Source organism: Carassius gibelio, chromosome B16 (assembly GCF_023724105.1).
Source record: "Carassius gibelio isolate Cgi1373 ecotype wild population from Czech Republic chromosome B16, carGib1.2-hapl.c, whole genome shotgun sequence".
NCBI lineage: Eukaryota > Metazoa > Chordata > Actinopteri > Cypriniformes > Cyprinidae > Carassius > Carassius gibelio.
Genome location: NC_068411.1, coordinates 20,047,514 through 20,074,271, shown reverse-complemented (window position 1 = coordinate 20,074,271; position 26,758 = coordinate 20,047,514). Strand labels below are relative to the sequence as shown.

At 35.9% G+C, this 26,758-nt stretch overlaps 2 protein-coding genes across 3 annotated transcripts; both read left to right on the top strand.

Moving 5' to 3' along the window:
- The first annotated feature begins 337 nt into the window (after positions 1 to 337).
- On the top strand, positions 338 to 14,396 carry LOC127974956 (semaphorin-7A-like). Its single transcript, XM_052578588.1, has 14 exons — positions 338 to 559; positions 2,950 to 3,089; positions 3,441 to 3,503; positions 4,113 to 4,208; positions 5,054 to 5,150; positions 5,800 to 5,907; positions 6,206 to 6,345; positions 6,431 to 6,606; positions 7,554 to 7,662; positions 7,828 to 8,029; positions 8,418 to 8,533; positions 8,743 to 8,915; positions 9,019 to 9,074; positions 11,107 to 14,396. The coding sequence occupies exons 1-14, from the start codon at positions 481 to 483 to the stop codon at positions 11,451 to 11,453; spliced, it is 1,902 nt and encodes a 633-aa protein (XP_052434548.1). The 5' UTR covers positions 338 to 480; the 3' UTR covers positions 11,454 to 14,396.
- A 1,673-nt stretch (positions 14,397 to 16,069) lies between these two features.
- tlr18 (toll-like receptor 18) lies at positions 16,070 to 26,299 on the top strand. 2 transcript variants are annotated; one of them, XM_052578586.1, is made up of 6 exons: positions 16,071 to 16,259; positions 18,081 to 18,161; positions 19,995 to 20,968; positions 22,702 to 23,658; positions 23,728 to 23,878; positions 24,763 to 26,299. In XM_052578586.1, the coding sequence occupies exons 3-6, from the start codon at positions 20,010 to 20,012 to the stop codon at positions 25,207 to 25,209; spliced, it is 2,514 nt and encodes an 837-aa protein (XP_052434546.1). In that variant the 5' UTR covers positions 16,071 to 16,259; positions 18,081 to 18,161; positions 19,995 to 20,009; the 3' UTR covers positions 25,210 to 26,299. The 2 variants fall into 2 exon arrangements, with proteins under 2 accessions (XP_052434547.1, XP_052434546.1); XM_052578587.1 differs by having other exon boundaries at positions 16,070 to 16,259; positions 22,702 to 23,878.
- The last annotated feature ends 459 nt before the right edge of the window (positions 26,300 to 26,758 follow it).

The window sequence follows — 26,758 nt, the reverse complement described above, 5'->3', positions numbered from 1 at the left end:
TTATTGATGGAAGTAATCTCACCCCCAACCCCTGCCCCCAATATATTACAATATATACATTTACAAATATTTAAATGTCATTGCTACACCCTTACATGTAAAATATGATAACGTTAACTATGATAAAGTGTAAGAAATATTTAGTGTCTGCGAGATTTTCAAGCTGAAGTGTATTACAGTGAAATACATTATTCACAATGCATTGCATGTAAAAAATAATAATGAAAAAGTGTTTAGCTTTATCTAAAGATGTCAATCCGTGTGATCGCTGTTGTGAGCGCATGTCTGCTCGCTCCATTCTCTCTCTTTCAGAAGGTGTGACGTGAAGGCAATTAGCCCTCAGATTCTCATAGAGGTCTGGTGAGGGACAGGCAGCGCCCGCTTATTGTACGCGCACTCCTGCAAAACAACACCAGTCTTAATCTAAAACGAGACTTTTATTAACGCGGCGTCACTCCAATTAAAGCATCGCGGAACAACATGAATCTGCTCATACTGGCCACTCTTTTCTCAGTGGTTTTGGCCGAAAAATCACCTCGACTGAAATTTACCGTTATGGGTAAGACTTAATTTTTCTTCGGTGCATATGGATTCTGTTTAGAGTTATGGAATTTTCTGGTTCTCAGTCTCTAATGTTTATCCTTACTAAAGCAGAATTTTTTTATCTTATTTCCCCCTCGGGAAAAATAAAACTACTGCGTATGACTTCCAATTCTCTTAGGATATAAGGAACAGACGTCAGATCACATTGTTAGTAAATGCAACCAGGCCAAGATGGGGCACTGATTGCTTTACATTGCTGTTTTGAAAACAAAAACCGATTGAGACTCATATGCACGTCATGACTACACTTTATGACGCATATGTGGTATTGTCATGATTAAGAGTTCATAAGCTTACATTAGACAGCAATGATAAAAATACAATAAACGCAACCCATAAGTACTGACACTGGTTATAAATTAAGCAGATAGAGATGGCGCCAACATTTTAACTGAACGTAACTAAACGAAGGTTCATGGAAGGATGCTGGAAGGATTTTTGACTGTGTATCCATAGTAACATATCTTTTAAGACATGTTAGTATAATGTTGTTAAAGAGCGAGTAGTCTGCTTGGGACGAGTGAACAAGCTCCCGAATAAGTAACAGAATAAGTAATTTCCTGAAATGACAATTCGCTTTCTAACTACACTTGTAAATCCACTGAATAACGTTGCTGATTTTCAACGCAGTTTTCTTGTATAAAAAGCTGCAAGTGGGTTTGATTTAAGAAATTCATAGGACGCAATCTACAGAGCTGCAATGCAGGTGCGCGAGCTAACGGGAATGATGGCACTGCAGCAACTGATGCATTTCCAAGACTCAGGGCACAAGATGCGATGCAAGGAAAAACACACTCGCAGAAGAGAACAGCCCATGGAAAATTCCACGAAACCTACCACTATTCCAAGCACGTTCACAGTCTTCTATGTCGATGCAGACAATATGGGTCATATGATTCACAAGTGTTTATTTGAAAACAACAACGTATCTCACGGTCATCGCCCTCAGTGTTACGTGACACTACAACCACTCACAATTACAGATATGAGAAAGCAACGAGAAAGACCAATACGAGTCTCCAGTGAGCTCGAAAGGTCTGGACAGCCCACTTCAGCACCATGGACAACAACACTTTCCCGAATCCTCAATTCAGCGCACGTATTCCCTGAAATCACGAAGGATGCGATGGCGAGACAAATAATCTCATAAACTAAAGTAGCCTACTGTGCTATGCAAGACGACACCGTATGCAAATAGCTAGAAACCGGATGAGACTGGTCTGCAGGCTTTTTCGACCTCGCCAGCCCCCGCTTCGAATGGCGAGTTATTAAGATGAGATATCTACCAGCGCAAACCGAGACAAACACCTGTTGCAATATGTTAGTTTTATGAAATAATCATAAATCCCCGCCTTTATAGAATGTAGTGTAAATAATTTGTAGTTTTACATAACTGTTGCCCCTGACAACCACATTTGACCATTTTCTTCATTTAGGTCAGATGAAAAACACCCACCCAAAGTGCCTTAGGCATTTGAATTAATCATTTAGATCATTTATATCTCAACCGATTTTGCTCCAAAACCCATTTTACAGTGAAAATCAGCTCAAACCCAATAAATAATATAGCATAATATTTAACATACATTTAGTAAGTGCATAAAATGGTTTACATAGAACAGTCTAAAAAGGAAAACTGATATTCTTGTTAAAGGAATAGTTCACCCAAGATGTAGATGCGTTTTTCATCTACATCACAATATCCCACAAGTGATGCACACAACATAAATGAACATTCTATGAAGTAAAAACCTGCATATTTTAATCCATCTTGAAGAGATTTTTAACTTTTAAAAAAATAAATGCTTCCATCTAAAATATGTGTTCATAAATCATAATATAGCTTTTGTCTTATCTGAATTAGTCTGAAATATTCACACATCAAAAAACCAATCAAGTGGTGTAATGCTAAATTTTTCCAAATCTGTTCTGATGAAGTATCCAACTCTTCTACATTTTTGATGGCCTGTGGGTGAATAAATCTTTGGGTGAACAATTTCTTTAATGTATACATTGGATTGCAACACTGTTTCAAATATTCTGTTAATATTAGATTAAAGTTTGGATGCAGAGCCTTTTATCTCAACAATAAAAGACACATGAAACATTTAATGCATTTAAATGATCTCATGTAATAAGCTTATTTATTTTGCTATCCTAACTATAGATATTTTTATGCCTAGTTGTATTTTATTATTTGCATTTTGCATAGTTCTTCCCTGTGACCCGTTTTTGAATTGCAACCCTCCTGTTCAGAACCACTATTTTTGTAGTCACACATAAATATACATTTAATGACCGCCAGAAAATGTTTTATACACTGCATTTCTATCAATTTCTCTATAGAGTCACCTCGGTTTCGCTTCATGAAACCTGAAAACTACACAATGGTTTACCACCAACAGGAAACTGATGTCCTGTATGTTGGGGGCCAAGGGGTCATCTATAAGCTCACCTTCAGTGATAAAGGAGTGCATGACACGCAGGTAGGGGGCTGACACAATAACCTGGACCCAAAGTAGATATATCACTGCTCTAAATCCTGACCTAGATAGCTGGTACTCAGTAAGTAGCAAAAATATGCTATTATTTATGGAGCAGAACATTGCTTTATAATGGAGGCTCTCTGAAACGACTACTTGTTGGTTGTACAAAAGCAAGCATTTCTTGCCAAGGAGGGATAGTTATGGGTTATTATCATTTTATGGTCACCATAACACTTTATGACTTGTTTCTCACTGTAATTATAGAATATAGCATTAACATGATGAGACCAATTCATCGCTACATTATGCATGCAAGGCAGCATAATTAGTATGTTTTTGATGTGCTCACAGATCCATGCGGTAATGGATGAGAATGCAAAAGAGATGTGTGTCTCTAAATCACCAGCATGGAAGGTAAGAGAAACAATATTCTCAATCTTACAATATTCAGTCAATTCAGACCTCAAGTTGCTTGTGACAATAGGATTATCTCAACTCATATAAGCCTAGTGATTCAGTGTGCTCACAAATCTAACCACAAGAAATGACTACTGCCCAGCTGTCCGTTTCTCATAAACCCTCTGAGTGAATTACACTCATCAGGTTTAGCTGGACATTTGTGAACGTTTCCCACACGCTCCTCATTATGCAAGCTGGAGCCTGGCTGGATTCACTGCCCTGGTTCAACATATACAGAAATAGTCACCCATGATGAGCAGGTCATCACTCAGAGTTGACTCAATGAGGCTATTTTTAAGGGTTATAGCACAGCCAGCCAACTGATGAGTGATGGACTTCTTTAAATATCTAAATAAAGATGGTGGTTAGGAGCTGTTAAGTTGATCCTTCTGAAAAACAAACTTGATTATGTCCACAAAATCCAGTTTAGTATAAACAAAAGTAAAAATGTCCATACTGGATGACATGCTGTATTTAGCAACTATATCTATTTATTTTATTTATAATATATGATGTCCATATGTTTTGCATTGACACATACTGTGTTCTTTCTTTCATTTGTAGCAAGAGTGTGCAAATTTCATCATGGTAATTGAGAGAGTGGGTGATTCGTTCGTGGTGTGTGGGACAAGAGCAGGTGCTCCTAAATGTTGGCTCCTGGTAAGACGCCTTACCTGTCATTATATATGCAACTATCTCAGTCCTGAAGCAATTTAAACTCAATCTGTAAGCAAACCACAAAAGTGTTTAAGAGTAAGATGTGTCTTTCTTTGTTAGTGTCTATATTTGCATGTATGCATTTGGCAAAGCAACTTAGACTGCATTCAGAGGACACATTTAATAAATTCTTGCTTTCCTTGAGAATCAAACCCTTGACTTTGGTGTTGTCAGTGCAATGATCTACAGTTTGAGACACGGGAAGGCCTAACCATTCTGTAATTGGAAAATGTAAATAAATTTAAAAAAACATGCACACCACAACTTTTCAATGCAGACATTTCACAATCCCTTAATATCACAAATTGTTGTGAAGACACTTATCGAATGTAAGTTGGTTCAATTGCTATTTCAATCGCTTTAGCATTTTATGTGATTTACAGGAAGGAACAAAGGGAAATGTGACTTGTTTTCCCTGCAAGCTCAGCTGCTTTGGCAGAGTTCAGGCTATTTATTTATTTATTTATTTAACTGCTTCTGTATTTTTGCGCACATTTTCATAACCTCAGTGTGTCTCTGCCGTGGGTGTGATTTATAACCCAACCATTTTAACAGTTTCCTTAGGATGAAAACCAGACAGAATGGAAAGCAATGCAATAAAATGAGAGTTTAACATCCTGGAATGTGGGACGCTCGTTTAGTGTATGAATAAGATTATGGAAAAAAGTTTTCAGCATCTTTTCTGCTCAAAAGTGGCCTGGTTTCTCCAAGTGATGCAGTGCCTATGCTGTTTTTTTTAATGAAAAGTCTAAGAAGCAGTGAATAATCACATCATCTCTCTCACCCAGGTAAATGACAGTGTATTGACGGACATGCCGGAGGAAACAGCAGCATCTAACATCTTGGCACCTTACCCTTCTCAGCGCTCCATCAGTCTGTCAGCAGGTAGAAAGAGGAGGGGAATGGAGAAAGGGAAAAGAAAGGATATAATGCAAGAAAAACGAGAGAGAATGTTGTTTCTTCAATTTTTTATTTAGTTCTTTAAATTTGATAGGTATTTAAGTACATCAGACTATAATGTAACTTAATGAATTTATTCTCTGGCCTGACATAAATGACATACCTCAGAGAACTGAGATCCATTTTTTATAAACAATGCATTATAGACGCATTAAAACTTGTCAGTTCTCCACTGAAAATACAGTTTAGTGGGTGAAATAACAAAAAGAACAACTATCCTTGTAGTATATGACAGAGAGCTCTCGCCCTCCTTTTTAAAGTTCTAAATGTCAGGTACAAAATTGAGTATTTTAAATGTCATGTGAGGTTAGCAGAGCTGAAAGGTTAACACTGATTCTGAAAGAAGTAGCATGTCATAACAATGTATCTGACTGTCAGTCAGAAGCAAGTAGAAGCAACGCAGCCATGAAATTGCTTTGTGTGTGCATTCACAGGCCTCTTTTTTAGTTTGAGAATCAAAGTACTGCAAAAATTGCTAAATTTGAATCAAAGTTTAAGGGAATCTTTGATATGACAGAACTGTAGTCACAGAGGTTTGGCTGATGGATATACTTATCTCTCTCTCCTCATTTAGATGGGAATCTATACTCTGCTCTGTCAGCGGTTGCAGGACAGACTGGCTCTATCCGTCGCACATATGGCTCCAAAAAGCAGCTGAAGACAGAGAATAAATGGTTACAGAGTGAGTTGACAGTTGTTATCTAAAGATTTTCATGAAGGACTGAACTAATGGATTCACATGTGCCATGTCAGCTTACTATTTAATCTAATACAGTAAAGTTCTGGAAAAAAATTCTGGATTCACACCAATATTGATAGCAGCACCACTGTTTACAGTTTTGGTGAACTCAACTCACAAATGACAAATTAAATCTCTGCATATTAACATGAGATAGCAGACATTTTAAACATTAAAAAATAATGCTAATGCAAGATTGAGTCTTTGAATATAATCAATTTGCTCTCACCATCTCCCTCAGATCCCCAGTTTGCAGGAGCCGCTGTGATACCACACACAGAAAAACTCAAAGATGAGATCTATTTCTTCTTCAGTGAGGTCAACGGTACAGCCAGTCTAGATGAAGAGCCATACAGGGCTCGCATAGGGCGAGTCTGCATGGTAACAATCTTTTATGCATTCTAGCTTCATATACACTGCTGTGAGGACTTTAGGTTTTCTGATAACCTTTGCATCTGTGGCTCAGGTTGATGAGGGAGGGCTTCAGAACATGCTGCCGAACTCCTGGACTACGTTCCTAAAGGCACGGGTGATGTGTGGGAAAGCTGGAACTCCTGTACAGTACAACAACTTCAAACAGGCTTTCGTTCTGTCCTCTCATCTACGCACTGGGTTGATATACGGCATCTTCTCTAATGCTTGGTAAGCAGATGGGAAGTCAAAAAGTGACTAGGAAGACATTTGACATCAGACTGCTGAAATAAAGCCTTCAGCAAGACTACAATATACACGAAAAATACATCCCTATAGATTTTTACTCAAAACAATGATAAAAACAATGTCAGTTGTGCTCACTTCAAGCTTAAGGTACAGTATATACAAATATTGGTACCATATCAATCATTAAATTTTATGCATGTTTAGTGCACACTACGGAAGTTCTAAGCGGCCATGCATTATAATTTTTTTCCTTCTTGTTTTCTCGTTATAACGACTTAATTTTCTCGTTATCTCGACATAACGAAAGTCGTTTTCTCGTTAGTAACGGACTCAACTTTGACAGGCATCTGATGGACTACCATGCAGGAGCTCTTACTGTGCGCCTATATTTCAGCAAATTTTGCTTCACCTAGGTAATAAGCCTTTTTTGGGTCAACTATCCCTTTATTAACGCTGGTAAATGTTATCTTTAGCAGATCTCTAAATAATATCAATTTTTTCATACTGTTCATTATCCTCTAGGGATCCTAAATACACTTGTTTCATTCGAAACAACCAAATTTATATTTGTGGTTTAATTTAATTAATTAATTTATTTTTAAGTATAGTAAAGTTATTGGTCAAAACATACAAAATAATTATCATTTTATCTGTATAAACCAGAATGTGCAATGCTGCTCTACTTGACTCATTGCATTAATATGTAACTGATTATAGCAATAATTCAAACAGGAATGAAAATTAGCTGAACATTTACTCACCCCCAGGCCATCCAAAATGATCATCACTTGCTCACCAGAGAATCCTGTTAAAAACAAATCCATCATTCACTTCTGCTCAAAATATAAGTTCGTAATTCAGAGCAACTTGCAAAAATTGTCTTGAATTATTCCTTTAAGATCCATTTCCACATTTATGTCTTTCTACAGGAACACCACCGTAGTGTGTGCCTACTCCATTGAAGACATTGATCGAGCCTTTTCTACATCCAAACTGAAGGGCTACAACTCACCTTTGTCAACTCCCCGTCCTGGAACGGTACAACACTGAAACATTAACCACTCAAAGGCAAAATTATGTGCCAACAGACAGTCATGTTGTTATACAAACAGTATGATTACATTCTGAACATTTATTAAATTCTCTATCTACAAAACAAAGGCACAGCCTAATTTTTTATTTTTATGGTTCACCTTTGTCCAGTGTGCCTTTAGGAATAATACTCAGGCTCATAACCAAAAGATCCTGACTGTGATCAAGGATCACCCTGAGATTGAGGACGTGATCATCCCGGTCGACGAAGCTCCTCTAGACCTCCCAGTTCAAGATCACTTCACACATATTGTGGCAGACACAGTCTTAGCTGTCAATGATGAACACTACAGCATCATTTATCTGGCCACAGGTACTGTGAATTGCAGAGAATTGCTTTAAAATATCAGTAAAATTTTGTATTTTTGCAAGCTACACCAGTATCGGTATTTTGATTGACAGACAAATAGCTGATTTTAATATTCTATTCTATTTTGCCTAAATAGATAAAAAATACAACATAACAAATTAAAATCATCAGTTTTAAATGCTAAAAAGGAATTTAGGCATTATAATATATGAATTTATAGAAAATGGATATTCATTTTAATATTTTTTATGGATATATAGTATACTGTATATGGCATCAATATCTTGCATCCCATTTATTTTAATCTCATTCTGTTATTTGTGTGTGTGTGTGTGTGTGTGTGTGTGTGTGTGTGTCTTCCAATGCAATTTTTCTGGTGTCTCCTTCACAGAGAAGGGAAAAGTCCTGAAGGTGCTGCATGCCATAGAAGGAGCCTTTATCATAGCACAGTACTCTTTATTCCACGATGATAGTCCTGTTATCAACATGGCCATTGACTCTAAAAAGGTAGAGGCCCACATTTTAAATAAACTAATTGCCTTTAAAACAGGCCATTTTTAGCCGGCAGTGGTAGAACATATTATTCCACTGTTATATATTTAGCTTTCAATCACTATTTTTACTTCACAGTCAGAGAGTCATTTAAAGTCTGTACACATAGATATTTGATAGGAGCCAAATGGCACCTTTCACCTCTGTATTCTACTTTGTGCCAGGGCCATCTCTATATTGGCACAGAGCTTGAGGTGCAGCGCATCCCCCTGGCTGACTGTGGTCGTTACGGAGCCAGCTGTCAGGAATGCATCCTTTCACGGGATCCATATTGTGCGTGGGATGAGTCCAAGAAGAAATGTACTGCAATCCATCCAAACTACAACATTACCACTGGGTACATATTTACTCACAAATATCCCAACACAATATTACAATAATACAATACTGTTTTTCCTGCAAAGGTAAACTATTTTTCAATTTTCCCTGTTTGAAATCAGAACCCTTGTTCAGAACCTTGACCACTCCAATGCCTCGGTCTGTGGCTATGCTACAGGTAGGTTGTTCAAAAAGACTTCTAAACATGCAGTTTTAAGTCTGTATGCCTGAACAAGTTTTAGTACTAAAACAGTTTCAAATTCTTTTTCTTCCCAAATTCCCACTGAATCCAATTTATGGATTTATTTTATATTATATAGTTTGTATTTTCATGTTGCTTGACAGTATTGAGGGCAATGCATTACAAGTAACGTGAGTTATGTAATCAGATAACTTTTTTTTCAGGTAACTAGTAAAGTAACGCATTACTTTTTAATTTACAGCTACTTAAAAAAAAAAAAAAATGTTTTACCATTTATTGACTGACAAGTATCCTTTCTCCATATTGGGAGAAGTGTGCTGTGTGAACAAGAATGTGCATAAATTCATCCCACTCTCGAAAAAAAAAAGAGATTTAGTATTCCTCAAAATGAATTAAAACAGTTAAATGTGAACTCAGAATATGATGCAACCCAGCAATAATTAAATGTCAAATAACACAAATGTATCAAAAGAAGTTTAAAAAAGTTTTTAGTTTGATGGTTTCAATCTGAAATAGTTTAAAGTTTTAAAAGCTTAAAGTTTGACTGTATTAATGGCAATACAGTCAGTCAGAGATAGATAGATAGATTTCTATGCAGTTGCTAGGGTACTCAGGGTGGTTGCTAGGGTGTTACTAGCATGTTGTTAGCATGATTAGAATGTTACTAGCATGTTGTAAGCATGATAAACAAGTTACTGGCATGTTGTTAACATGTTTTTAACATGATTAGCATGTTATAAGCATGTTGTTAGCATAATTAACATTTTACTAGCATGTTGTTAGCATGATTAGCATGATTATCATAAGCATGATCCGCATGTTATTAGCATTATTATCAAGTTATTAGCATTTTGTTTGATTAACAAGTTACATGATTCTAGCATGATTAGCATGTTACTAGCATGATTTTATCATGATTAACATGTATCTAGCATTATGCTAGCATGTTTATATCATGTTTAACAAGCTGCTAGCATGTTTCTAGCATGATTACCAAGTTACTAGCATCTTGTTGGCGTGGTTAGCAAGTTATTAGCATTTTGTTAGAATGTTTATAGCATGATTATCAAGTTAATAGTATGTTGGTAGCATGATTCTAGCATTATTAATGTTTTACTAGCAAGATGTTACCATGTTTCTAGCATGTTTATCAAGCTGCTAACATGTTTCTATCATGATTTGCACATTACTACCATGGTGTTAACATTTTGTTAGCATGATTAGTATGTTACAAGCATGTTGTAAACATGATAAACAAGTTATTAGCATTTTGTCTATGGGATTTTAGGCGGTTTTGTTAGTCTGGTTTAGAAAAACCATAAACTGGATCAGTTAGAAAAGATACATAGAGATATAGTTTGGGGGTTGCAGCTTTAAAAGTCTAAGTTTAGTACTTTCAAATTTGGTCTAAGAAGAAGCAGAAGAGGAGGAAGAGTAAGAAGAAGAAGAAGAGGAAAAGGAAGAAAAAGAAGAAGAGGAAGAAAAAGAAAAAGAAGAAGAAGTTTAAATAGGATTTCAGTAAGTTGGCTTTTTAAAGTCAACTTATTAATAAGCTTAAATAGTAGATCAGTAAGTTGGCTTTTTCAAGGCCAACTTAAGTAGTTTAAATCATATTTCTGTAAGTCGGCTTTCAAGCCAACTTAAAGCAATAATAATGATAATAATAATAATAATAAAGTTTCTTGAGCATTAAATTCGCATATTAGATCAAATGCCACTAAAGACTGAAATAATAGCTTCTGAAAATTCAGCTTTGCCATCACAGGAATTACAATTTAAATATGTTAATATAGGACATTGTTATTTTAAAAAGTAAAAATAATTTTCAGAATATAACAGTTTTTACTTTATTTTAGTCAAATAAATTCAGTCTAAGTGAGCATAAGAGACTTCCAAAAAATCTTACTAATCCCAAACTTCTGAACAGTAGTGTATATATAAAATGAAAGTATTTTTATTCAAAATGACTTAATCACACTAAGATATTTCCTGTCATCCTGGGCCACAGCTCCTAAGGCACGTAGCACCATCCCCAAACAGGTTTTAGTGGATAAAGATGGACCCGTCCTGCTACCATGCCCTGTGCGCTCCTATCATGCCACTTACCGCTGGGAGAAAGACAACTGCATCAAGCAATATCCTTGCACCATCTCTGGCTCCTCCTGTGTGCTGGCGCCCACCCCTGACCTGCCTCTGAAGGAGGGCGTGTTCCGATGCATGGTGGAGGAGAGCGGCCTGCAGCAGGAGGTGGTGTCCTACAAGCTGGTGTTCAACGGTGGGCCCCTCTGCACCTCGCTTGCCTCCACCCTGGGGTCGGCTCTGCTGCTGGCTGCCACGGCACACTGGCTCCTGTAGATCCAATGAATCATGGGGGCACAAAAGGAAACAAGTTTAATATTAAGGTCAGCAGAGCATGAGTACCTAGGCCGGTCCGACTAAACTGCAGGGGAGCAGCTGATCTCTGTATAAACTGTGTTTCTTGTTTCTTATTCAGAGCAATCACAAAAGTATTATTTTCTTTAAAAGGCCGAGAAAATGCCTGAAATCTTCTCATTTATTAAAATGCTTTAGCATACCAAACGTCAGTGTTATGTAAAACATTAACTTATGTAAGTGTAAACTATTTTATGTCATCAGCCTGAAAGCATTTAGACTTATATACTGTATATTCAATATCTAATACATGAAATTTGTACTGCATAAAACATTGCTTGCAAAATGTTAGTGCCATCATTCAGATGTTTCAGAGGACTGCTTTGCTAACTACACTCAGACATGGTATCCAGATCAGTTCTTGGTTAGTTTTCTTAGTAACACCACTTTTCAGAAAGGTTCAGTTACATCAGTTGAGAATAGGGTATCATGAACTAACTATGAATAATTTTTACAGCATTTTGCAACCAGGGTTAATTTACTATTATTTAACATTTTATAAGCTATTATTCATTGTCAATTCATGTTTGTTCATAATACATTAACTAGACAGACTGCCCACTATATAAAGGTGAAAAAGGTAAAATGCTAAAATGCATTAGTGAAGCAGAAATTACAATTTTATTCATTTATGGCTGTTCATTTTTAGTTCATGTTACCTAATGATTTAACCAAATTGAACCTTATTTTAAAGTGTAACTCTTTCGTTGGTATGCAGAATTGCTACCGATGTTTTAGATGTGCGAGTACATCCTGAAACATGACTATACTGTTATGATTCCTTCAACTTATCCATTGTGTGCCATTAGGACAATTCTGAAGCCTTAAAACAAGGATGAGTCCCTTTTAAGCTTTACGGGTCACATCCTAAGCACAACTTGGAAACTGAGCAGAACCTGCAGAATCTGCTGGCTTTGTCATTCCATTGACATAGAATGTTATTTCAGCACGATATCGGGAGTACATACAGCTGATATACAGTTTGCGCCTGTTTGGCAAGTTTGAAATCACTCACCAAACACAAATACAAATGTGAAACAAAAAAAATAAACATACAAAACTGACATAGATTCGACTGCTTTTGCTCAGTGGATGGACAAGAAGAATAACCAGAATTCATAATAACCAGATTTTACATTTTATCTCAGCACATCACTGTGTTTAACAAACAGACATAAAACACTCTTGCATCCTTGATGCCTGTACTTTTCATGCTCATAAAATACATTTTTACATTTTGCGGTCAATAAGCTTCAGTACATGTAACATGGAGTTGCATCTTGTAATTGAAGTGTACAGAGGCTTAATTATGCTGTTGTTTTTATTGTAATGCTCTGTATATGCTGTTCTTCACCATTGCTGCCTATGGGAATCTGAAGTATTCCTGATGGATCTAAACAGTCATCCTGCACTAAGGTGCTATGAGTGTAAATCTGTCAGCATTTTACTTCATAACATTTCATCTGATCATGACTTCAGCCAATTAAACTTTTGGGTGGTTATTTTATACACATTACAAAAAAGGAACCGATAAAAAATGCTCATAGAAGAACATTATAGCACACTTCTAATCATCATCTGCCCCCCTAACACACACCCCACTACTATTTCTGTTCTGACTTCAAATGCCTGTCTTGTCTTTAACCTTGATCTTTCCTCACTATATTTTGGGAGCAGGACAATGGTGTTTTGAATGAATTGATCACTAATTAACCAGAAGTGCACTGTGTTTTCAGATTTGGATGTTGTGACTTTGTTTTTGTATTTAGTTCTGTAGTTATGTCTTGTGTCGCTCTGTTTCTTGCTCTGCTGTTGAAATGATATGCCAATCCTAAACTGAAAGGAAATGTTTTTTTTTTTTTTTGTTATATTTTGTTTTACCTCTGTTTGAATAACTGTGTTGATGTTTGGGCAAACCTAAGTGTCATAAATGAAAGCCATGTAAATAGCCCAGGGACTGACTGCAGTGTTGCTTTACACATTAGTGCATTAGCTATATATGCCAGCGTGTGCTAACCTTCTGTTTGCATGCATGCCGAATGCCACAGCACTGTCATCCTCTCTGTGTACTCGTACCTCTGTTTTTTGGCCTAATGCAGTGGTTTTTCAAACCGGTCCTGCAAGCACCCCTAGCACTTCACATTAAGTATGTCTCCCTATATCTGACACACCCATTTCAGGTCTTGCAGTCTAATGAGTTGATGAGTTGAATGTACAGTGTTGGGGGTTGCTTGCAGGAACAGTTTGAAAACCACTGCCTTAATGTGCTACACTGTACTAAATGAAGGAACGTATAGTGCCAAACCAATGTTGTGTCATTTTTGTCAAAGAGCTTTTCTAACTTTTCCACTGTGCTTCGATGCCAAATGTTTACCTTTCTTGACACACATATAGCAGTATCTAGATAAACACTCTTAAATACTTCTGGCAGTGTAAGTGACACAGGGTCATTCAATGTAGATTACACAAAGTAACAACTGTAAACAACTGTTACATGTTATGCTTCTAAATATTTTTTTTACTCTGTAACTGGTGTTGCAAAGATAGTTTAAGGCCATTGTGGTTTTTGTTTTGTTTTTTGTCTGTCTGTCATTTGCTATGCCTTGTGTTTTTTGGCCGAGGCTTGTGGCAGGGAGTGTTTTCTCATGTAGAGACACTCAGCACGGTTTATTGCTCAAATGCATCTTGCAGTTGTGTAAGCTTGTACTTAATAATTCATATTTATAACTGGCTACCAAAAGTCATAGCATTTTTTTTTCTAAAGGGATTGAAGACATTGTAAAATACAGAAACATATAATTATAATTCAATGTTTCCCTGAAAATGTGCATTAAAATAAATAAATAAAAATATACAGTATTTGTATTTTATTGTTTAGCATTTTTTATTTTTATTTTTTTTACTATTTTAACATGCACATCGTACATAATGCTGTGGTGCAATTTGTTGTTAAATGGGGCTTTTCACATCAATAGAACATGTTCATTAAGGAACATGCGACAAAAAAATAAAAAATGAAAATGCACCAATGATCTGTAAAAGTGTACATGAAAACAATAAAAAAAACTGAATTAAAACATTGCTATTAAACAATGTAGAAGCACCTCGATGAGCGGATTTCCTTGGCAATGGGCGTTCAACAAGTGTTAACATGTTAATTTAGCAGATGTCTTTGGCAAAGGAAAATAGTGCACTAATTGTAATGATTTCTAGAACACCCTGAGGGTGTAAAGGGCTCTGGGATCAACCCTGCAATTTTTGTGTTAGTGGCCCAGATCTTTAAAGGAACAATTCACCCAAAATGAAATTTCTGCCATAATTTATTAAGGAATATTTCAATGAAAAGTTAAATCTGTTACACATTAAATGCTTACATTTACACTTCTTTCTTCTTTATAACACACACAAAAGATGTTGTGAATAAAGTTAACTTTGACATAAAACATAGAACAAATTTTCTGAAACGCATATCATTTTACAGAGCAATATCTATTTGGAATCGACTTTCTGTCTCAGAACAAATATAAATTTAAGAGGAAAGTAACCCAGGAACTGCTGCAAATGACCTTGTGAAAGCTGGAAATTGTCATGTTCTTTAAATTGGTAATATTTTGAATGTAACTGTAATGTTTGAATTTTCTTGATTGTAATTTGTGTATGTTTCGTGTAATTTTATGTTGTGAAGATTTTTAAAGAGGACCCCAGGAAGATTAGCTGCCATTAAATGGGCCGCTAATGGGGATCCTAATAAAACAATAAAACAAAACTTCCATTGTATGAAACAAAATATCTGTGTTCCACAGAGAGAGAAAAGAAAAAAAAGTTACACATTTTTGGAATAACATGAGGGTGAGTAAATGATGACAGAATTTTCAGTTTTAGGTGGACTACCCTTTAAACCTCATGTTGTTCCATACGCCTGTTGAGAGATGCTGAGAGAAGAACCAAACTTAAGCAAAACACAGTACATCCCACTTATTTCTAAATGGAACTTGTGTACTTCAAACAATTTACACATAAGGTAAAATGTTTGTTTGTTTGAATATATATATATATATGAACATACAATATGATAAAGTAATTTGAATAACAGTTAATTCACCATAATTAACTATATCACCTTATTGTCATTCACTATATTCTAAAAATCAGGCTGACATGAAGGGTTATATCTCCTTAAACTTAAAAGGTAGCTCATAGAAAAACGGGAGTTCTGTCATCGTTTCACCCTCATGTCACTGTATGACTTCTTTCGTTTCGATGATGAAACATGAAAGTAGGTATCTTGAGAAATGTATTTTTTTCATACAGTGGAAGTCAATGGTAACCAAAGCTTTTTGGTCATTCAACGTTCTTCAAAATATCTTCTTTTGTGTTACACAGAAAAAAAATCATATAGGTTTGTAACGACATGAGGGTGAGTAAGTGATGACAGAATATCCATTGTTGTAGTAGTATCCTACCCCTTTATTGAGACTTTTTCCCAGAACGGCCGTTTCTGATTCACTCCCTACAGCTGCATAACTGAACCAACGGGGCGGAACATCGCTTGCAGTTTTAGCACAGACAGAACCAGCAGGTACAGACTGAAAGAAGGAGCTCAGTGAAAGCTGATACGATGTGCTCGGACTTACCTTGAACAAAGTGACCACCGGAACGCCTGGACCAACTTTATAAGAGTCAACTTGCAAAGTCTGGAAACTCGAAACTTTTTCCAGTTCGATAGAGGTGAGCATAATTTTGTCTTGTTAAAAAAATACACTATGCTATATGTTTTCTTTCTACAAGGATTATTCATGAATCATTTAAACAAACCGATGAATATCAGCCATGTGCAAATTTAGCCTAGCTAACGACTTAAACCGACTTATTGTGATCCGTATGATACTAAACTAACAGCCACCTGTGTTTTTATTAACTTCCAGTGTACGTTTGTTTGTCTTTAAAAGTTTATCAAATTAATCAAACTTTAAAGCTCAGACTGTATACGGAAACAACTTTATAAACACCGTTTTCTCCTCCTCGTCGATTTTCTACCTCCTGCTCGTTTTTATTGACACAATATTTATTCTAGTGTCAGGGCGGCGATATCACCTAACTTTACCCTACCAAACGCTGAACATAATTCTCGCGAGCTTCACATCCCCAAATTCTCCAAATATTTGTTGACTACTGAAGGACTCTTGAACTCTTGCGCCCCTCGATGTGCTTTAATTTGTATGCATACTTTTTCCCAGGTCAACCCACAAGTTTCGGTCTCTGCAGGAAAGTAATGGGAGTTACCAGATCAGGGTGTTTTTACACCATGATACCTGATCGTTTGACGTCATAGTGACGTTAGTTTTAGGGGTGGGGGTGGGTAAGGGGGATCATTTAGATGCATGATCTAGAAACACCGAGCAGTTTGAAAACTCCCACATGGTGATAAACGCACACTTTTGCTCTGCAGAGAGACCTAAGTCTCGTCAAATACGCTTAGCTAAGTATTATAGGTAAGGAGAGTAGGGACGGTTGCAACCATTTTTGCATTTACTTAATTTTATGTTTTGTTTTTAGAAAGCCACATTTTATACAAAAAATAAATAAATAAATAAAACAAAATGAAAGAAAGAAAAGCCACCTCTGTCAGCTACCCACTCTGCTGTAACATGTCTATGTACATATGAAAATATGCATACAAGTGTCAAATGTTGCAACTGACCCATACCAGGTGTCATAAGTTAAACTGCCATTAAGCTAAACTGGCTGTATAAAAACAAAGAAAAAAAATAAATTAACAACGTTTTGGATAATTATTACAATTCAATTTAGCTACATAATATCAGTTGAATCAAAATCCAGACACTACACTTTAATAATAGCCTATGTCTGTTAAAGTTTACTGAACTGAGGCCAGCTGCATAAACATAGCCACTACATTAAGACTGTCTTAAGAACTAATTTGATTCACAAGCAGTTTATAAAGTAGAAATCAGTCAGTCTTACAAATCTACCATTTTATGAAACTTATTTTATTGTGAGTGTGTCTGCATGTGAGCTATGTGTGTGACAAAGAGAGGGTGAGAGAGAAGGAAACTGCACATTAGATTGATTTTTGATAATACCATGAAAATGGTATATTAGAAAATTGTCATCATTCTTCCAGAAAAAATGAAGGACTAATTTTGCATGTACAGTTTGAATATCATCACTGTAGTTCATTCCTGATAGACGAAATAAGCCATGTGGCAACTGTCCCTTGTTGCAACTGTCCTCAGGCTCCTTTACAGAAAACAGAACATTTTTAAGAAAAAAAGAACAAAAAGCAGATGGCGATGAAATTGAATCACTTATAGAACTAATTGAACTGGAGGTGGGGGGACTAAATACAATAATGAAGGGTCTGTTGTAGAGGGCAGAGTTACTTCAGGTTAATAATTTCCTCTTTCTGTCCTTGGCAGAAATATTGATTTGCGCAGTAAGTCACGTGGAAAAAAGGTGTTTCCTTATTACTGTGCATCTCATTAGGACTTTAAGACATCTCGACTGACTAATCACTCTTTCCGGCAGATGAAGTTGGATGGTTTATTGGGGATTCCTGGTTCTTCCACAAACCCAGACTTTGAAAAACTACAGGTTCTCATGTAAAAGGTAAAATGTGCTTCTTAAAGTATTTCTTTTTAAATTTGTGGTATGCAATTAGTTGTTTTAAAGCGGAAAGAAACAATATAAAATCAATAAAGTCTATAACTATATCTATTGAACAGGATGTTTGCCATATTTTCATATTGACATTAGGATTGATTTTGAGATACAGCAGGTAAAATAAGTATTGAACACGTCACCATATTTCTCAGTAAATATATTTCTTTTTTTTTTTGTAAATACTTTTTATTGGGTTTTAGCATATACAATTACATTCAAAATTATAACAAATTATAATAATACATACAAAAATAACAAAATAAATAATAATAAATTAATTAATTATGAGGAAAAACAGTGTTCCATGTTTGTACAGTCCATAAATTATCTTTAGTTTGAAAAGCTTGACAGTAATTAGGGAACATATAAGAAGTCAGTGTAAAGAAATAAGCAGAGAAGTTAAAGACTCCCAAAAGAAGAGGAACTCTTTCATACGAAACATAAGTACACACTTTGTGTGTACTTAGTTATTTAACATCGGAATTTCTCTGAAATAAAAAATCTTTTGAGACTTTTGAGATATTGTAAGTACACAACTGGAGGAAATATATCACACTGTGCAAGTTATTTTCGGAAATTTTATTACAAAATTCCTACATATTGGAGCTTTAAAGGCTCGATTTAGGCAAAATAAGACTTTTAAAGACCCTTTGAATACTATATCATAAAACATTTTATAAATGTTTGAAATTGCACACATTTGCAACGACACTCTATATGATTATGACCAAATCATCCTTACAATTAAAATCCATTAACACAAATGCACATTTTTTAAGAAAACAAAAGTAGTTAAACGTTCTTTGACTTTACTGCTACTGAATCTCAAATCCACCGTACCTTACGAACATCCGAAAGTGAATGAACATGGACATGTGCATTAATACCAATTAGTATGGCGCGTACGTGTATTTACGGTGAATACATACGTAACATAGGTATGTGGCATCGCCACATTACTGTGCATGCGTTTTAGACACATGCGCGATAGGCACATACGTACATGACGTCACCGCACTACAGTCTGCAGTGAGGAGTATTTGTGTGTTTGGAATCACTGTCTTGCTGAAATGTCCACCCTTGTTTCATCTTCACCATCCTGGTATTGTAGGTGTTGAGACTGAACCAATTTCCACTGTCAAGGGGCAGAATTGCTTTCTAATTACTGATAGATTTCATCTGGTGTCATGGCTTTCCATGCTTTTTTGCACCTTCCTTCGTTCATGTGTTCAATACTTTTTCCCTGTGTGATTCCATTTTATTACACATAACTTAAATTCCGTAGTTGCAGTTTTTGTTTTGTTTTCTTTGTATGTAGGGTCTCTTTGGGTGGTTATGGACATCTGGTGAAAATTTCATGTCAACAGCACCTTTAGAAATATATTTACTGAGAAAAATGGTGACGTGTTCAGTACTTATTCTATGCTCAGATTTTCAAAAGTCAACATTAGTTGGACCACAATGTTTCATTTTTCCATCAACTGTAAACTGACAGTATGGCTGGTTCACAACTGAAACAAACCATTTATTGTCTGCCAACTTCTTTCTCATTTCCTCGTTGTCAGCCATTCTTAGATAGCTATTACATATATAATTGTACTGTAGTTATAATAATTGCTTATCCTTTCCAGTAAACATAGCATATTCTGAGCTTGATTTGCTTGCTGGAACTTGTCCATGATTTTAAGCATCCTTACTATTAAAACATGAATTGAAACACTGAAACTGCAGGGTTGGGTTGCTAATAACGGAAATATTTTCCCCTATCCTCTGTTTCAGATCGAAGCAAAGCCCATGAGAATGTTTGTTTTACTGGCTCTTCTTCTCAGCCTCCAGGCAGTTGTGCACATTAAACCAGCTAAAGCCAGTCAGTCCTGTACAATAACATCTGATGGGCGTTCAGCAGACTGTAAAGGTCTACGGCTGGATCATGTGCCTATAACAAATCTGCCTGCCTCTCTAGAAGAGCTCGACCTGTCTTTCAATACCATACAGGTCATCATCAAACAAGATCTGTTCAAACTTAGTCAACTGAGAGTACTCAAGCTTAATTACAACAACATCTCTCTAGTTGTGGATGATGCCTTTCATGGAAACATTTTTTTGGAGTATCTGAACTTATTTAATAACTCTCTGACAGAAATTCCATTCAAAGCTCTTGAGCCGCTCACAAATTTAAGGGTATTGGAAATGTCCAATAATTTGTACACCAAAGCATCTCTGGATGCTTCTTTTTTGAATTTCACCCAGTTAAAAGAGCTGTCCATTGGTGGATCGCTGGTCAGTAGTTTGGGAAGCCATGACATTTATGTGTTGAAGAAAATCTCATTGGACAAGTTTGCCATTAAAACTGGTACTGGTTTTAAAAGTTATGAACCTGGGTATTTTAGCAACCTCAACACAAAAAACTTGTGGTTCGATATAGCTTTTGACAAAAAGCCAGATATGCTTCCTATGATATTGAAAGATCTGGCGAACAAGACTTTTGATGTGCTACGTTTCCGAAACCTTTTTGAATTTCAGTACTATACTGGTAAACATGATATTTTTAATGGCCTGCAGTATGTAAATACTCAACTCCTAACCTTCTATCGTGGTAAATTCAATGAGGGAGTTATGAGAATGGCTCTGGTAAATTTGGCAATCAGTTCAATCAAAGGCCTGGAACTGCTGCTCATCGACTTTGCTCGTTCACAGAACAGATCACAGGGATCCAGTGTAACAAACTTGACCTTGGACAAGCTTGTGCTCTCGTAAGTTATATTAACTACTATATTTTTCAATGTTGATTTAAAAAAGAAAATGCTTTAATATTTATCCTCATGTTACTGTTTTTTAATGTCTGCAGTTTTAAAAAAAAACATGTTTCAGGAACTGAAAATCAAATCCTTTTAGAATGGTTAAATTTTTCCCAAAAACGGGTTTAAATGACATTTCTTGCTTTTACCATTACATTGTATTAAGATAATTGATTACACTTTATTTGAAGGTGTCCTTATTCATTTACTGAGTACAAGTACTGAGTAATATTTATTAACTACATGTACTTACTATATGGTTTGGTTAGGATTATGGTTTGGTTTAGTGTTACTTGCATGTAGTTATGCATAATTAATTTTTATTATAATAGTAAGTACATGTAACGTGTAACAAGGACACCTTTAAATAAAGTTGTGGCACATGAGGCGGGGCCGAGATCCGTGGGAATGGAGCGAGGCCGGTGGAGTGATTGGAAATGAGCGACACCTGCTCGACCCACCGGACTCGAATCCCACGGAGGAGATGGAAGGATATAAAACAGGAGCGACGACAGTGAAGGACAAGAGAGGACCAGGCCTTGGCTTTAGTTTGTGTTTTGATTTTGTTTGTGCGCGGCAGTCGTCTGTGAGGGGCTGCCACTTTTTTGTCTTTATTTTATTATTAAAGTCCTTTGATTGTCTGCCGGTTCCCGCCTCCTTCTTCCCACGAAAGAACATTGTTACAAAAGTATTATTTTTTGTGACTCAGATACTTACAACTTACAACAAACTGAGAGGCTAAAATGACGTCGCCGACTTGCTGTTATATGATAAAGTTTAGTTAAATATATACATTATATTACCACATATTTCCTTATGTAATATATAGGCTAGTTTTAAAAGTTGTAAAAACTGTCCTTATGCAATAATATTTTTAAATGTATTTATTATTGAAATTATCTCATCGTTTGGCACTGGAGTTGGATTTCTCTTTATTTAACTTACATAATATATATTTTATTTATTATTATATTGTTCCCACAACCAGCAAGATTACTAAACAAACACAAACAGCATCCTAACATGTTTTCACGTTATTAATGTAATCTACATGTTGTTGCAGAAATTCTTGCACAGCAAGTGGTGCAACTATGAACTTTACTTTGCCCAACAATTATTATATGTGACCCTGGAGCACAAAACCAGTCTTAAGTCGCTGGGGTTTATTTGTAGCAATTGCCAAAAATACATTGTATGGGTCAAAATTACAGATTTTTGTTTTATGCCAAAAATAATTAGGACATTAAGTAAAGATCATGTTCCATGAAGATATTTTGCACATTTTCTACTGTGAATATATCAAAACTTTATTTTTTATTAGTAATATGTATTGCTAAAAACTTCATTTGGACATCTTAAAAGGTGATTTTCTCAATATTTGGATTTTTTTTGCAACCTCAGATTCCAGATGTTCAAATAGTTGTATCTCAACCAAATATTGTCCTACCCTAACAAACCATACATCAATGGAAAGTGTTCGTATTCAGCAATTTCTAAAAAAAATACCTTTATGACTGGTTTTGTGGTCCAGGGTCAAATATTATAATTATTTCTTAAAAGTACAAAAATAGGAATCGGAATCATTAATAGGAATAATTGGCATAATTGATTCTCATATCCTCAGTATGTATTAATCTTAAAGGAAAATTAATCTTAATTATATTAATTATTGCTGTTTTGTTCCACAGGGACATTAGTAATCCAGATATAATGCGCTTCGACTGGAGCTTTACCTGGCTCAATCATGTCCGCCAATTCATTGTATGGAATGTGAACTTCAACAGCGTACCATGTGACTCGTGGCTGGAGATGAAAAGTGTTGAGCTTCTGGACATCTCTAACAACCAGCTGAGGGACAGTTATATTTATAACCCACTGTGTGACACTAGAAATGCGCTGCACAAGCTTGAAACCTTCAACGTCAGTCGCAATCGACTTAACAGCCTCAGTGACTTAGCATCTCTGACCAAAGACTTTGTTAAGCTGACTACGATCGATATGAGCCACAACCAGCTGCAATATATGGGCAAACGTCACTGTTCCTGGAGACCGACCATTACCAAAGTAATCGCTCATCATAATAGTCTGACGTGGGACAGTTTTAAGTGCCTTCCCTTTTCTGTAAGCTTCCTCGATCTTTCGTACAGCAGCCTAGACCAGCTTGACATGGACTATTTTAATAAGGCATCCAATCTGACTGAGCTCCTCCTCAGTGGCAACAAGATCAAGTTCATCCCTTCCGGCTGGAGGAATCCGTACTTGAGGATGCTCGCTTTAGATGGGAACTCTTTTGGACTTGTTAGCATGACATCTTTTAAGGACATGCCTAGCCTACGCATCCTGACCGCAGGCAACAACCCTTACCATTGCACCTGTGATCTCTATACCTTCATACAGGAAACCACAAGCAAGGGCAAAGTGACCATCACAGACTGGCCAAAGAACTACAAGTGTTACCATCCTGAGCGTCTTCTCAACACAATGGTATCAAAATACTTCCCTGGTCATTTAGCCTGTAATATTACACTCGTTATCATCATCTGCGTGTCAACAACGGCGGTCATTGTCCTTGGTCTAATGCTTCTGTGCTACATTTTTCACGTGCCATGGTATATAAAAGCTACATACCAGATCATCAGAGCCAGGTACAGGGCTCATAAAGAAGGTTCAGGCCAGGCTATGGACTACACCTTTCATGCTTTCATCTCTTACAGCCATGCGGATGCAGACTGGGTTCGAGAGCAGCTGCTCCCTTGTCTAGAGAACTCTAAGCCTCCTTACCGCCTCTGCATCCATGAAAGAGACTTCACTCCAGGGAAGTGGATCATTGACAACATCATTGAGAACATTGAAGATAGTCGCAAGGTGTGTCCATTTATGTTCTTCAAAGATGCCTATTTACAAAAGAAACATGCAATATCACCATTCTTAAAATTATTGGAACAAGAATTGAAAAATAATCTTTTTTTAATGAAGATTTCTATCACATCGAGTGTAGTGTGGATATAAATATCTAAGCCTTCAAATTTTAGAAGCCTATTTCAGTCTCAGAGTAAAAATAAAATAAAACGTTGATTATATATCTCAGAATTGCAACATTATTTCCCATAACAACGACATCATATCTCATTCAACTATGACATTCACATCATACTCTACCATTTAAAATTTTGGGTTTGTAGGATAAGTCTCTTATCTTCACCAAGACTACATTTATTTGATAAAAAAGACAACTTTAAATAATAATTAATTTTTATTATTATTAATGGTAAAAGCAGTTAAAAAAAATTAATGGAAACCATGATTTTTCCCCCCGGATACTTTGATGAATAGAAATAATTTATTTGATATAAATCATTTGTACATGAATGTAAAAGTCTTTAAATGTCACTTTTGATCAACTGATCCTTGCTGATTAAAAATATTTACTTCCTTAAAACTCCAAACAGTTGTGTATGTCACAACTAAAACTTTCACGGTGTGACAATATTTTGCAACATTCAGTATATCTGACACTTGTAACTTTATATCACACAGTGTAACTTTATATGTTGCAATTGGAGCTTGTGTGTACAATGTAACTTTATTTCTCATAGTAAATGTCTCACAATTACTTTTTCATCTGAGATAGAAATGGGCTATTAAATAAAATAACTCCTTAAAAATAAATGAAAGAGCAAACAATCTAAAGTTCTGAAATATTTTATACATTCCCAAACCACATCCTAAAGTGTTTTCTTGTTATTAAGGTAATCTTCGTGTTGTCGCGGAACTTTGTGAACAGCGAGTGGTGTAACTACGAGCTCTACTTTGCCCAACAGCGGGCCATTGGCAAGACGTTCAGTGATGTCATCCTGATTCTGAAGGAGCCCATAGACCCCACTTCTCTTCCCAGTAAATTCTGCAAGCTCAAAAGGATGCTCAATACCAAAACCTACCTAGAGTGGCCCCAGCAACCAACAGAACAGAGCTTTTTTTGGGTCCAGCTGAGGAGTGTTCTGGGCAAACCAAACATCATAAGACAGCGTACGACCAGCCGGCATAGCCGCCTGTCTTCAGTGAGGTCTGTTTCCCTGATGGAGCTGCCACAGGACCAGAGTTCTGCAGGAACCAATGAAGATGCCCACCAAATCAGTGATGAGCCTTCTAATAGATGTCAACAAACTTTAGAGAACTTGCTTGAAGGACATAAATAAGGTTATCAGTGGAAGAGATGACCAGAAAGAACATGCAGCTGTTGCTTTCCCAACATTCAGAATATGACTTGCATTATGGTAACTGATCTGCAATGATGTTAAGCTAAGATTCGTCTAAGCATGTTTGTTGACTCACTGGTTGCAGAAGGTATGGAAAAAGTTCATTCTGACTCATATGTTCAGTCAGTGAGCAGAAACAAGTAGACAAACCACATGCTCACTCTGACAATCAATACAGTTCTGTTTACTTTAGTATGCAAGTACATACTTATCTTAATTTGGGTAGCGAACTGTAATACTGTTCCCACACCTTATGCCAGTATATAATTGTCATGAAATAATGTTTTAATATATTTAAATTCAAATATTTAACATTTCAAATGATTTTGTAAATACAGAATCTTTTCAGATTTTATACATTTTATACATAGACAAATGCATCTATTTTGTGCACACATACTGTAAATGCATTTTGTAGCTGTGAATTTGTGATTAATTTTTTTTTATACTTTCTTTGTTTTGGTTTTGAAAAAAAAAAACTAATAGTAATGACAGGACTATGAATAGATAGATGGAGAAACAGATGTGCTTGATTGATTTCCGAGGAGAAAATCATTATAAGATAAAGTTGCCATGGTAACCACATAAAATATTATTATTGTTAAAAAAGAAGGAAAAAAAAGACATATTATACTGTGCCTCTTTGAAAATATATCTTATTAATTATATTAATGTCTGGCACCACAGTGTTCTGTCTCAAGGCAGTTTGAATATAATTTCACTGTCATTCTATTATTCTTTATGTTCTGGATTAAGCATAACCTGTGCCCCTCACTCTGAGTTTGATATCCCCGCAGCTAACTTCACATTCAACTCCAATAATGATGTTTTATAAATAATGTCTGCTCTATTTAGTTGTAAATCATCAATCATAAAATGTATTTTACCGAACAGATGGATCTTTCCAAATAAACAAGAAGCTACGACGCATCATGTTATCCAATTTGCAGTGTTGTATGTTTACCTTCTCATGTGATTTTTCTGAGTGGAAACATTGAGAGCGATAATAAATGTGGCAGATGTTTAGTCATCACTGTTTTGTGTGTTTTGATGTAGGTGGTACTGCTTTAGTGAAAATTATTAGTTTTAAGTTTAGTTTACAATATTTTTTTATATAAATACAATTGTATATGTCATTAATAGATTAATTCTAGTCACATTTATTACTGTAAAAATGAAACACCAACCAGCTGCCACAAACATATCTTACTCCACCTCATAACATTGCGCAATATAAGATTATTTTAGTCTGACACAGATATTTTTTGACCTGGTTTAAACCTTAGACTGAACAAAAAAAAAAAAAAATTTAATAAGACAAAAAGTACACAAGTGAAATCTGAGATAGAATGATGCCAAGAATTCATCTTGTTGGCCTCAAGAGACTTCAAGTTCCAGTACATGGGTAAACATGGCAAAGCATCACATTGAACCTTTCCTGACAAAAAATAATAATAATAATAAAAGCAATCATCAAAATCAAAGCTAT